Consider the following 13,814-nt stretch of genomic DNA (forward strand, 5'->3'; position numbering starts at 1 on the left):
TTCTGGACAGACTCTATCCTGTCTACATTTTATTGGTGGTGCAGTCTCCAGAACTGTACACAGTACTCCAATGACATTTATACAGAGGCATTTATACAGAGGCACTTTTTCTGCTGGTCATTTCTCTCCCTACCCATTCAAGCAATCTTTTGGTTACCATTATTTTTGGTGCCATTATTTTTTCTGTTGGGCCACCTTAAGATTATCAAATATGTTCAGCCCCAAGTCCCACTCTTTTTTCAGGCACTGAAATACTTTATACCATACTGATTCTTGTATCTCACAAATATCAGCTAGGAATCATTGCGGCTTACGTAATTTTAGAGACGATACATAATATTAGAAATGATACAGAGGTGCAGATGTTACACAAATGACTGCATTAGAATAGGTCAGTGCAGTGAAGAGACTAGATGTGTCTTATACCATACCATATCTTGGATTTTTGTAACCTACCATATCTTGGATTTTTGCAGCCTAAATTAATGGCCCTGTATTTTTTAGAATTAATCTATGCTGCCAAATTCTAGAACAAGCTTCACTAGATCTGTCTTCATGTTATCCACACCATCTAGGGTTTCTACCCTATGCATACTGTGCTCTTACCTGACATAACAGAAAACTTCTATGTTCTGAATAGTTTTATTTTTCTTATTTAGAAGTACAAACTCTTCACTTTTGTCGAGCTGGTCCTTCCAAGCTGTACTTTCTTCATAGAGGTCTGGTTGTTGCTAACAATTGAAAAGGGAAAAACTATCAATGGCAGGAACAAATTCCTAATCAGTTTTGAATATATTTCAGAAATTTATTTAGAACATGAATAATACCTCTAGGTTACATTTTGTCTCATTTGCTAAAATGAGCTACATAGTAATCACAGGCCTTATTTTTGTTAATGGGACATACTGTGTTTCCCCGAAAATAAGACAGTGTTTTATATTAATTTTGGGTCCAAAAATGCACTAGGGCTTATTTTTGGGGATATCTTATTTTTTTCATGTTCAACAATCATCTTTCCCTTCCTTTCCTCCACCCCAATTTTTCCTCTTTTCTCCCCCACACCCCCATGTGCAGCATCTTTCCTCCCCTCTCACCAATCCCTTTGTGCACTCTCCAGAATTTAAGGAAAATAAATTAATGGTAAGTCTTAATTTTACCAAGTCTGAGGGCAAAATAACATAAGTGACTATGATTAGTTGCTTGGACAAATGACTTTCAGTGAAATTGTTGATAGACTGCTCCAATCAGCAAGAACAATAGAAGCTCATCACATTTTAAACCACTCGGACATAGATTCACACCCCATTCAGCAAGGACAAATGACAATACACTTCTCCCTCCATATCCGTGGTTTCCGTATCTGCAGATTCCCGTATTTGCGATTTTTCGGCTTCTGACTCCACCCCACAAAATTACATCATGATTAAAGTTCCTACCTGGAAACAGTGCATTATCACCTCTGCCAGCCGCTCTCGCCTCTCACAGTACAGAACTAAAGAAGACAGTGCAGGAAACGCAAGTGCCAAGTGCTTTGAAAATGGACATGTCTTTCACGCAGGCCCCCACCCTACCCCCTCTCGTTGCGACACAGAGAGAAAGCAGAGCCTGCACGAAGCCCAGCCAGCCCAACCAGCGAGATCGAGAGAGGGGCTCCTTTTATCAAGGTGCGCTACGGGGATTAGCGCGTCAGACATTTCATCACGCGCTAACCCCCGCGGCACACCAAAAAACTAACACTTTGTCAATGAAGGCGTTAGCAACTAGCATGCAGGCGGTTGAACACGCGGTATTCCGCACGTTAACTGCCTACCACAGCTTGATAAAAGGAGCCCTTGGTAACCGGCACACTCACAAGTACTTTCAGCTCTAGTTATTTGCGGTTTCAATTGCAAAAACGCTGGCTGTTACAATAAACAGCGAATAACATGTAAAAAGTTATTTGTGTTTTTTTTCATATTCGCAGCCATGTTCCACCCGCATCCCTCGCAAATACGGAGGGAGAAATGTACAATGTATTAGGACATCCTTTCAAGCCATTGCAATTCAATCATCATCCAAAGACCTAGGATTCGATTTTTAGAACAGACCTAGGATTCTGTTTTTAGAACAGGTCTCAGCCTTATAAAAATGAAGCAAAATCCATTCTCAGGAAGGAAGGATGCTCACTCTCCCTCGGGAACCAGCCTGGATCAAGCTATAATTTTTCTCCTCCCTGGATCACCATTTGGCCTCAGCTCCATTTTAAGGACTATTCACATTGTCAGTAACTTTTCTTTTCCAGATAATTTATTCTTTCTGCTTTAGCAACATTGCCTGTGTATTTCTGTTAATTCTTTGCTCAAAAGGTCCCATCTGTAACAACTGCATACCTGCTTGATTAAAAATTTTCAGTTTTCCTATAAATGTTCTGAGTCTTGGTCCTTAAATATATATTCAATTGTTACTACAGAGCTGTTTTAATCAAGCGAGCTAACTTTCCTCAAATTAATAGTTCTTTATAATATATATCTCCTTAAGCCAGAGAGGGATATATATTATTGGTGGAGTTCCCTTCATTTAATATAATATTTGAATATATTGTAATGGTGTGGAGAATATGGGAAATATTAGAACACCAGGACTCTGCTATTCAAGGAAAGGGAGTCAAACACGACTGGAAATTTCCTACCTACCAAAGTTTTAAAAACAAATAGCAGAAGTTTATAATGCATATGATACTCAATTGGCAACCAGTGCAATCCTTTAAGAACATGAGTAATGTGTTCACATTGAGAAGTTCCAGAAATTAACCTTATGTACCAGATGCAGGCAATGTTTATTATACCAAATATTTTATGCAGTTGAAAATACCACCTTATAACAAACCAAGGGACCTGACATGGTCCGTGTTTCAGAAAACACTCCTTCCTCAGAGGTCCATGGTTGCTAAGGTATAAAGTAAACCGCAATAAAAGGTATAAAACAGCCGTCTGTATGGTATCCTTCTCCACTTAGAGTGTGCGACGCAAAACTTTTGGACCATGGACCTCTGAGGAAGGAGTGTTTTCCGAAACACGGACCGTGTCAGGTCCCTTGGTTTGTTATAAGGGGGTATTTTCAACTGCATAAAATATTTGGTATAATAAACATTGCCTGCATCTGGTACATAGGAGTCTGCAGTTTGTTTTTTGTTTTTGCTTTTGGCTGGTGATACTGCAGTTTTCGTTGGATTCATTTGTGTTGTCTAGAAATTAACCTTGCCACAGAATTCTGAGCAGCCTGTACAGATCTCAAATATTTCTTAGGAACACCCACTGGAGTTACAATAATCAAATTCTGGAAAAATCAGACTGAATGACCAAACAGAAATTAGAACTGTTTAATATTGACTTTAAAGGATGCAAAAGCCTCAGCTTAAAAAATATTTTTGCCCTTCTGAGATTTCATTTGTCCTTTGTGATAGCCCTGATTATATAAGTTCCTTTGCAGCCTATTAAGCTGTTTTTTTAAGCTAAAGATGTTCACAAATTTTTCATTACTATGGAAAGAAATGTTTAAACTCCATTCTGTATTTTCAAATGATACCCAATAGAAATAGAGGGTGTTTTATCTATTTTTGTTAGTCATTTTTCCACAGTGCAGCACCTTCTACTGTGCAAGGTTTAATCTTGATCATGGCTATTTTCATTTAACTAGAGTTCTCTACCCCCCCTCCCACCAATGACCAAGGGAAATATGCTCTCCCTCCTAGATGGTTCATAGTCTCAGCACAATTGCCTGAACCTTCAGTGTTCTATAATGATCTGTAGATCACCACATGGATCAAACAGCTATGACTTTGAGATATAAAGTATTAAATGATTAAAATGTTTGACTTTTGGGAAATAAACTACCAGGTGTTTGTTTGTTTGTTGTTGGGTTTTTTCTTTTTTTTTTTGGGGGGGGGGGGGGGCAGAGAAAGATGGTGGATGCTTAAAGTAATGTCACAGTGTTCTTTTATTTTTGCTGTTTTACTAAAATGTCTACAGGATTCTGCATCTTCCCAGATGTTGGGGAAACAGTTCCACAATTTGTCTGAGGGACTTTTATGTATCCATGGTGTTGATTACTGTAATACAAGAGTTGAGCCACTGGAAGCTCTACTGGTGGAAGGAGGAACAGTGCCTCTCTTGGACTTGAACACAAATTTGACCCCTGAAGATCAAAGACCCCTTCCTGACCCTGCAACTGCAGTTATCTGTGATGCTCTTTAGTGGGAGTACAGATCTCCTCACAACTGCAACTTCTGGCAGAACAGTTGTGAGTGGGAGGACATCATTAAATGGTACTTCCATATGGATGGCAAATGAGGCTGCAAGAAAGGAGACTTTTTGCCTTTTGGATTAGAACCATCTTCCCTTCAGCTGAAAAAAAAACAAAGACTGCAACACTGGACACAATTTAGTACACTATAGATGGATTACAAAAGCCCTTTTGTAGGCATTTAATACTTTAGCACAGCAAATAACTAAACTTACAATGGCTGTTTCAGAAAATACTACTGAGTTTTTTATTCTGGAGCATTTTGAAGAGAAGATAGCGAAATCAGAACAAGAGAATTGACTATAAAAAATGATAGTTATGTGAAAAGATTTTTGTTCTCCCCAGAAGTCTATAGTGCTCCCTGCCCATGCTTCCCAGTAGGCCAATAACTTTTCCTCTTCGATGGGTGGAAGGGTGTGGAGGTTCTGTTGACAGCTTGGCATAACTGCTTCTTGGGGGCAGCTGTGGAGTGGAATCCCAAGAATTGGGGGCAAATGGCTCCTCCAAATCGCTGTCTTGAGCTATGAATGATCTCTGGTCTGAAGTCTCTCCTGAGAACTTGTGATACAGTCTTGAGGTCTGAAAATTACTGTGCCTTGATCCCCTAGAGGTTCGAGGTCTTCTGTCTGGTAAAGTCTTTGGCTTAGGATCCTGCACATTGGCTATAAGATCGGCCAGGCCTTTTCCAAATATTAATTGGCCCTTAAAGGGTAATTTACTCAAGGTCACCTTGAAAGAGTCCCCTTGTCCACTGTCTGATTCACAGCATCCTGTGGGTGGAAATGGAATATGCTGACATTTTGCTTATGACTTTGAAAAGAACCGGTGTGGCTCACTGTAGAGGTTAAGGAAGCTATCAGAGACAAGAAAGCTTTATTTAAGGAACGGAAAAGGTCAAAAACAGATGAAAACTGGAATAAGCACAAACAACATCAACGCAGGTGCCATAAGGCAGTAAAAGGGGCCAAAAGAGACTACGAGGAAAAAATAGCCAAGGAGGCAACAAACTTCAAGCCGTTCTTTCAATATATTAAGGGGAAACAACTCGCGAAGGAAGCGCTGGGACCATTGGATGACCGTGGAATGAAGGGAGGACAAAGCAATCTCCGACAAACTGAACACATTTTTTGCGTCTGTATTTACTGAAGAGGATATACACAGCATACCAGAACCCATCAGGCTATATGCTGGAAATGAAGATGGGAAACTGACAGAGTTGATGGTCAGTCTAGAAGAGGTATGCATGGAGACAGATAGGCTTAAGAGCGATAAATCCCCAGGACCGTATGGCATCCATCCGAGGGTCATCAAGGAACTGAAAGGGACTATAGTTGAACTGCTTCAACTAGTAGCCAACCTGTCTATCAAATCGGGAAAGGTTCCGGAGGACTGGAAGGTGGCAAATGTTACGCCGATCTTCAAAAAAGGTTTGAGAGAGGACCCAGGAAACTACAGACCAGTGAATCTGACCTTGACCGGGAAAGATGGTAGAGGCGCTGATAAAGGACGGCATCACTGATCACCTTGACCGACACGGGCAGATGAGGACTAGCCAGCACAGTTTCACCAAAGGCAGATCTTGTTTGATGAACTTGCTGCACTTCTTTGAGGGAGTAAACAGGCAGATAGATAAGGGCGACCCGGTCAACAATGTATATCTGGATTTTCAGAAGGCGTTCGACAAGGTTGCACATGAATGATTACTTTCAAGCCATGGAATCGAGGGTGAAATACTCTCTTGGATTAAAAACTGGCTGGAGCACAGGAAACAGAGAGTGGGGGTAAATGGACAATACTCGGACTGGAAGAGTGTCACTAGTAGGGTGCCGCAGGGCTCGGTGCTTGGACCCGTGCTCTTCAACATCTTTATAAACGACCTGGACATTGGTATGATGAGTGAGGTGATTAAATTTGCAGACAATACAAAGTTATTCAGAGTAGTGAAGACACAGGGGGAATTGCGAAGATCTGCAACATGACATAATCAGGCTCGAGAAATGGGCATCGACATGGCAGATGAGGTTCAACGTGGATAAGTGTAAAGTGATGCATGTCGATAACAAAAAACTCATGCACGAATACAGAATGTCCGGGGCGGTACTTGGAGACACCTCCCAGGAAAGAGACTTGGGAGTTCTGATGGACAAGTCGATGAAGCCGTCCACGCAATGTGTGGCGGTGGTGAAAAGGGTGAACAGAATGCTAGGAATGATAAAGAAGTAGATCATAAACAGATCGGAGAAGGTTATCATGCCGCTGTACTGGGCCATGGTGCGCCCTCACCTGGAGTACTGCTTCCAGCACTGGTCACCGTACTTGAAGAAGGACACGGTACTACTCAAAAGGGTCCAGAGAAGAGCGACTAAAATGATTAAGGGGCTGGAGGAGTTGCCGTACAGCGAGAGATTGGAGAAACTGGGCCTCTTCTCCCTCAAACAGAGGAGATTGAGAGGGGACATGATTGAAACATTCAAGATACTGAAGTGAATGGATTTAGTAGATAAAGACAGGTTGTTCACCCTCTCCAAGGAAGGGAGAATGAGAAGACATTCTCTAAAGTTGAAAGGGGATAGATTCCATACGAACGTAAGGAAGTTCTTCTTCCCCCAGAGAGTGGTAGAAAACTGGAACGCTCTCCCGGAGTCTGTCGTAGAGGAAAACACCCTCCAGGGATTCAAGACATAGTTGGACAAGTTCCTGCTCAACTGGAAAGTACACAGGCGAGGCTGGGCTCATTTAGAGCACTGGTCTTTGATCTGGGGGCCGCCGCGTGAGCGGACTGCTGGGCACGATGGACCACTGGTCTGACCCAGCAGCAGCAATTCTTATGTTCTTATACAGAGCATCAGGTACATAATCCAATCCAGACATCAGAAATGGGTGATCCCTCCTGGCCATCACCTCTGGATCTTGGCATAATTTGGAGAGGCAAGCATGGGCAACAAAAGACGATGCTGCAGCTGCTTTTAAACCTAAGGCCGCAGCTTCAAACAGCCTGTAGTCCTGGGCATCCTTTAAAACCACACCACCTTCACTGGGAAGGGAGGTATGCTTGGTATTCTGTGCCACCAGGGAGTCTACTTTTGGTGGAACAAAAAGCTGGTTAAATGCAGCATCATTCAGATAGAGTGTTGGCATAGCTATGAAGGGACTTTCTAATGGTCCGTTAGCATTTTGTAATGTCTTGATGAGAAAGAAAGATGTGGTCTGCACATTTGTGCTGCTCATATGTGAACACTGTGTGGCTGAAGATTGCAGAGTCTGCCTTTAGTTCCGTGATTACCTCCAAAAGCACTGAGGGCTTAACAGCCTGAACACTGCTGGGTCCATTCCGAGATCCAGGGCCTCAACCAGATCTGGATCTAACCCCCCTAGACATGAAGCAGCATCTCCTGCTATTGAGGAACCAGATAGGGAAAATAAGGGCATTAAAACAGAGCCCTCATTGTCCCTGTCCTCCTCAGACTGAACCTCCCCATCTGCAATGGCACTGTTGCTGGAGAATTGCGCTGTTGGGGGGGGGGGGAACCCGGCACCAGTATGGCCATGATCCCAGAGGGTTCTATGCATCCTTTGTTAATCCTGTAAGCTTCAAACATCATATTGATGAATTCCAGGGGGAACCCCTGTCCAGGATTTCCAGACCACTCCTGCAGACACTCACAAGTTACATTCCGTAGTTTTGAGGCACGAACACAGCTGTGCTTTGCCAGGTACACACTTGCGCTGCTCCCCAGCTCAAATCTGGACTTTTTTCCTGGCCCTTATACCAACTGGGCATTAATATCCCCCAAGGGTCTAGAAGAGGCTAAGCCAGCAGCTCACCCTGCCCCCTTCCTCCTCCATGCAACACATGGGACATGGATGATCCTCAGATAGCCAGTTACAGCCTCAGCATTCTGAGGTTGCAGTTTCAAATCCACACTGCTCTTAGTGACCCTGGGCAAGTCACTTAATCCCTCCATTGCCCCAGGTACATTAGATAGACTGTGAGCCCACAAGGACAGAAAGGGAAAAATACTTGAGTACATGAATAAATTCATGCAAATTGTTCTGAACTCCCCTGGGATAACTGTATAGAAAGTTGAATAAATAAATACAGCACAAATTTGGCATGAATCCAAAATATCCTGGGAGAAGTCTATTACACCTGTTTTTGAGTAAAATAGAGATGCTTTGAGGCAGATAGAGGGTTTTATTTTCAAATCAGGAAATCTAAGATGGCTGCTGTGGCAGTGATTTTAGAGCCAAAAACAGCTGTGGGAGCTAAGGAGTCAAAAAAACCCAGCGATCTGAGGATTTTAGAGATGGGGAACCCTGGCTCTAACCCTAAAACCCCTAAAATGCCATTTTTAGAGACACCCCTCCCCTGATTCTGTATTAGAGGCTGTCAGCCTATTTAGTCACTGTGCCATGCTATATGCTGGGAGCTGCAAGTAGTGAAGCTACAGACAGCTTATAGGAAGAACCTCTGCCTCACACAAACCTGGAATCTGGACTGCTTGTCTCTTCAGACTGCCTCTCAGGCCCAATGACCAGTTGGAGACTTCAATCCTCACCAGAACCTTGCACATACAGGCAGTGGGAGGAAAGCAGTCTGCCCCAATCCTGGAGCCACTGAGCCTACACTCAAGCTCACTGCGGACAGAACCTGGGGGCGAGCCTTGATCCCAAGGGTCAGGCTCCTGGACTGTTAACGCAGGTTGTCCAATTGGATGCACTGCAAGGCAGTCTACCCCTTGGATGCAGACCTGAGAGTCTACGCACTCCAGCAGCCATAGATATCCCACAACAGGGATCCTCTGCAGCACTGAAAAGCCTCGAAAATGGTAAGTAAAATCAGAATTTAAAAGAAAAATAAACTTGAGTAGAAAAGACAGGCTCCTACCATCTCACTTGTAGAGAGAACTGGGGAGTTGGAGGACAGCCCTGAAAGATGGGAGGAGGAAAAAATGCTAATGAGGCTTTCTACAGGAATTCTCATGGGAATGGATTGAATGCCCAAAGGTTCAGGAATAATGTGGCTGATGCACTAGAATTGCAATTAATAATTAACATGTTAACTGTGATTAATGCGCAGCCTTAATTTCTTGATATGCCACATATTCCACAAAAACACTCCTGAATGGTTTACAATAAAAAAAAGCTTTAGAAGAAAAAAAGGAGGAAATTACATAATTCTCAACTCAAAATCCTGGCTAAGGAGGCAAATTCTTTCCTATCACTGAATATGCAAATCTTACTTTGACTCAGTACAAATTTTCAAGAATTAAAGTCAAACATGTACTGTACCCTGTAGTCCTCCAACCAGGATAAAAGTCCTGAAAAGGTAAAGCTGGCCCAGTTTCCACCATAGTAATTTTTCCTGCAAGTAAAAAATATAAATATAAATATATAAATAAATGATTTTATTTTCAATTTAGTGATCAAAATGTGTCAGTTTTGAGAATTTATATCTGTCTATATTTTGCACTATATTTGTCTATTTTTCTATAGTTGTTACTGAGGTGACACGGCATATTTTAAAATCATCTGCTTGACCTCTTTGAAAAAGAAGAAAGAATATACAGTCAAACCTTGGTTTACGAGTGTTTTGCAAGACGAGCAAAACATTTGCAAAATCGGCGCCTCGGAAACCGAGCTTGACTCACTTTACAAGCCCCCCCCCAGCGATCTGGCATCCCCCACTCACCCACCCAAACACATTGTCTTACCTCCATCTGGCACCGGCACCAGCACCAACGCACAGGATATGCCGGTGCCCGAAGATCTGCTCTCTTCCTTGTGCTGGGCCTTGAGCATCTGCACATGCTCAAGGTCTAGCACAAGGAAAAGAGCAGATCTTCAGGCCCCGGCACCGGCATGTCCTGTGTGTTGGTGCTGGTGCCAGATGGGGGTAAGACAATGTGTTTGGGTGGGTGAGTGGGGGATGCCAGATTGCAGCTGGGGGGGGGCGACAAGAGCGGGGGATGCCGGATCACCGGGGGGGGGGGGGGGATGGAGCAATGCCAGTGGCCTTGGGAGGAGGGGTAACCTACAACAGCGCCAGTGGCCACGGGAAGGGGGGGAGGAGGTGGAACGAATCAAGCAAGTTTCCCTTACATCCTATGGGGAAACTCGCTTTGATATACGAGTACCTTGGTTTACGAGCATGCTTCTAGAACAAATTATGCCCGTAAACCAAGGTTCCACTGTAAATGATAATTAAAATTTTCTCTATGAACAGTGTGTTTTGTGTTTTTTTAAATTTGGGGGCTATCATTATGTATTAATAAGATTAGACATAGGGGGTACTTGGCTTGAAGAAGTTGAGAAACACTGTTCTAAGCCTCAGTCTGGTGTTCCAATTGCCTATCTCAGTAGAGTCATCAGAGATTTTGACTACACCAGTGTATGGTTATCAGAAGTCCAGGAAAACCTGGATATATCCTCTTTTTAGTTTGTGCAGATTTTGGAAGGTCCTAAACTCGGGGCCATGCCTGGAGGGCCTCCAAGAATGTGTGGATGTTACATGATGTCATCGTGTCGCATCTACGCATGCACAGAGACCCTCCAGATGCGGCCCCAAGCTCAGGGAAGAAAAGACGAAGTCCATGTGGGGACATGGTGGGGGGTGGAACAGGGCATGGATGAGGTTATAACGGAGTGGGGTCACATGTTCTCTTTTTCTGCCAACAAAATCTAGAAACCCTACTCCAGTGGGAATCCCAGCAACTTCTTCCATCCGCATAGGAATCTCATGGTAACTTCTTCAATCCCTGTGGCAACTTTTTTTCATACCTGTAGGTTCTGTGGGATTCCTGCAATCCCCACTCCCATGCAGCTCTTTACTACAGATTCATTTGCAAATCAAAAGGAAAAACAAAGAACTAAAAAAGAAAAATGGTAAAACAAACTTTTGGAAACAAAAATAATTAAAAAAAAAAAACATGATGCAAGCTAAGAGGGAGCTGAAAAAGGTGAAACATCAGGAGAGAAACAGCCGTAGTGGTGGAGGGAGTATCTTATTCCCAGGGAAGAAGTCTGTCCTCACAATGGGGGGGGATTTCTGCACAAGAAAATTACAAATAAAGTGCAAAGACTTTTTAAATATGTTCACAGAATTTCCCCAGGATTAATCATACATAACTATGTGTAGTTGGCATGATGACAAATTGCTAACTGCCCTATTTGTAATACTAGTGTTCTATCACGAAGGAATGGTACCCTGCAGAGCAGTGGGTGCAGCTCTGGCCACCATGTTGGGCAGACTAAATGGACCATTTGGGTCTTTATCTGCCATCATTTACTATGTTACTCTGTATCTACTGCTCTCTCAACCCACTTTAGCTCTTCAAGTTTAAATTGAATGCTGAGCTCCAATATTTTAAATTGCAAATTACTTTTCTAAATCATCTAACATCTATCCTTGAAATTTCACATGTCAACATCTCATTAATATTTGCAGCAAACGTGGCTCTCTGAAAAGAACCACCAATTTTACATTTATTGAGACGGATAGCTGGCATGGAGAAATAGAGCTCCTTCAATTACAATTTGGCAGAAGTTAACTTTGGTTTAAAATCTGTCTATGGGAATTTATGACAACTAGGCAATGAAGTGACTATTCCATATGAGATTAGCTGCTGTTGATGGTGATTCCTGGACAGTGTTTATAAATCAAGAATGGTGGTACTCAGTATTTTATAATGAGCTTCTTCTGAACTACCTAATGCCAAACCTTGAGAAGTAAATTATGATAAATATATCCTTGACTGTGGATTAGAAAATAATCAACTGTTTACTGAAAAAGATAGGCATTAATATACAATAATTCTACATATGAAACTTTTGTTTTTAACTACAGATAGGACCAGGCAACATGTTTTATACAATAGGTAAAATGATTTGGAGCAAATTACATAAAGTGCATGCCATTAGTCCATTTGTGGAACATAAATATTTTCTCCCTGAAATTGTTAAAAATTCAAAGTAAGCAGCACAACAGATATAACATAAAAATAACTATGCAAGCACTGGTCTTGACTCTACTGCCCTTATCACGTAAATAAAGCTCATTTTGCTTAGACATATTTTTGACACAAGGACAAAATTGATGGCTATAAAATCGTAATTGTCTGAACAAGTAAAAAAGAATTTATGGAGATCATTATATTGCAAGTTAAACTAAAATGAACTAAAAATGCACCCACTGTAGTAGAATCACACAAAAGAAATCCTTGAAGAAAGCAATTTAAAGACAGTAATAATTCTCTGTACTTAAAAAACCACACCTAAATAGTTTTGATTTTCCTAAAGATTAGTTCTCAAAATGTTTTCAGATCAGTGAAACACACCTGAAACCCAACATGTGGGCAACATAAGAAAAAAAAATCTCAAAGTATCAATATTAGGTTACATTTGTTTTAGAAAGACAATACTCTTCTCTAATACTCTTCTATTTACCAAGCGTTATCTAAAACCCTTAATTCACCCTATTCCTATCTCCTAAAATCTTCTACTTCCTGTTGATAACTATTTTTACCTGACATTGTTATTACCTTAAAATTTTATCTCATCACTTATTCTATTCCTTCAAATTTTGAATGTAATTCTTGTTTTAGTTTGGATGTAATCCGCCTTGAACCGCAAGGTAATGGCGGAATAGAAATCACTAATGTAATGTAATGTAATGTAATATTAAGATTGTAACATTTCAAACACTGCTTCATTTTGAATAAGACAAACCAAATACTATTCCTCCTCCTACCCCCTTAAAAAGTACCCAAACAAATATGGGATCAGAATAATGTCAACATAGTAGACCATTTTCAAAACAGAGATATAGTCTGATCTTTTCAGTATTTCTCTAAGGTCTCAAATGGTTCCAGAGGACTGGAGATTGACATATAGTAACATAGTAAATGTAATGAAGGCAGATAAAGACCTGAATGGTCCATCCAGTCTGCCCATGATTAAATTAACTTGTCTCTTCTTTGATATTTCTGGGTCATAGACTATAAAGTCCACCTGTAAAGTCCTAGGTTCCAAATGCTGAAGTTGCCGTCCAAGCTCACTCCAACCTGTTTGCAGGATATCTACCATAAAGTATGGCCAGTAACATCCTCATGTTCCAAGTTATTGGAATTCCTATCGATGCCCTCCCTAGACCAATCCTACAGCAAATCATCACATATGGGACATAGACCATACAAGTCTGTCTAGGACCGGCCTTAGTTCTCTAATTTACATTCTTCATTTTCTAATTAGAGATCCTCTATGTTTATCCCATGCTTTTTTGAATTCTATCACTGTTTTCCTCTCCACCACTTCCCTCGGGAGGGCATTCCAGGCATTTACTACCCTCTCCGTGAAAAATAATTTCCTAATATTGCTTCTGAATCTTCCTCCCCGCAACCTCAATTCATGCCCTCTAATTTTACCATTTTCTCTTCTCTGGAAAAGATTTGGTTCTATATTAATACCTTTCAAGTATTTGGTTCTATATTAATACCTTTTAAGTATTTAAAAGTCTGTATCATATCTCCCCTGTC

The 13,814-nt window shown here is 41.5% G+C and overlaps 1 protein-coding gene across 3 annotated transcripts in view; it reads right to left on the reverse strand.

Annotated features, from left to right (window-relative positions):
* Positions 1 to 13,814, reverse strand: part of CHM (CHM Rab escort protein) — a 211,572-nt gene that overhangs the window by 162,077 nt on the left and 35,681 nt on the right. For all 3 annotated transcript variants that reach the window (XR_004539584.1, XM_033945876.1, XM_033945875.1), the window contains exons 3-4: positions 9,574 to 9,646; positions 607 to 731 (exon numbers count right to left, since the gene is read on the reverse strand). Coding sequence is in view for 2 of the 3 variants with exons in the window: in XM_033945876.1 (XP_033801767.1) it covers positions 607 to 731; positions 9,574 to 9,646 (198 nt within the window). In the remaining variant the exon portion in view is untranslated. The remainder of the gene's footprint in view (positions 1 to 606; positions 732 to 9,573; positions 9,647 to 13,814) is intronic.

The sequence above is a fragment of the Geotrypetes seraphini genome, chromosome 5 (genome assembly GCF_902459505.1).
Source record: "Geotrypetes seraphini chromosome 5, aGeoSer1.1, whole genome shotgun sequence".
In the NCBI taxonomy this organism is placed as follows: Eukaryota; Metazoa; Chordata; class Amphibia; order Gymnophiona; family Dermophiidae; genus Geotrypetes; species Geotrypetes seraphini.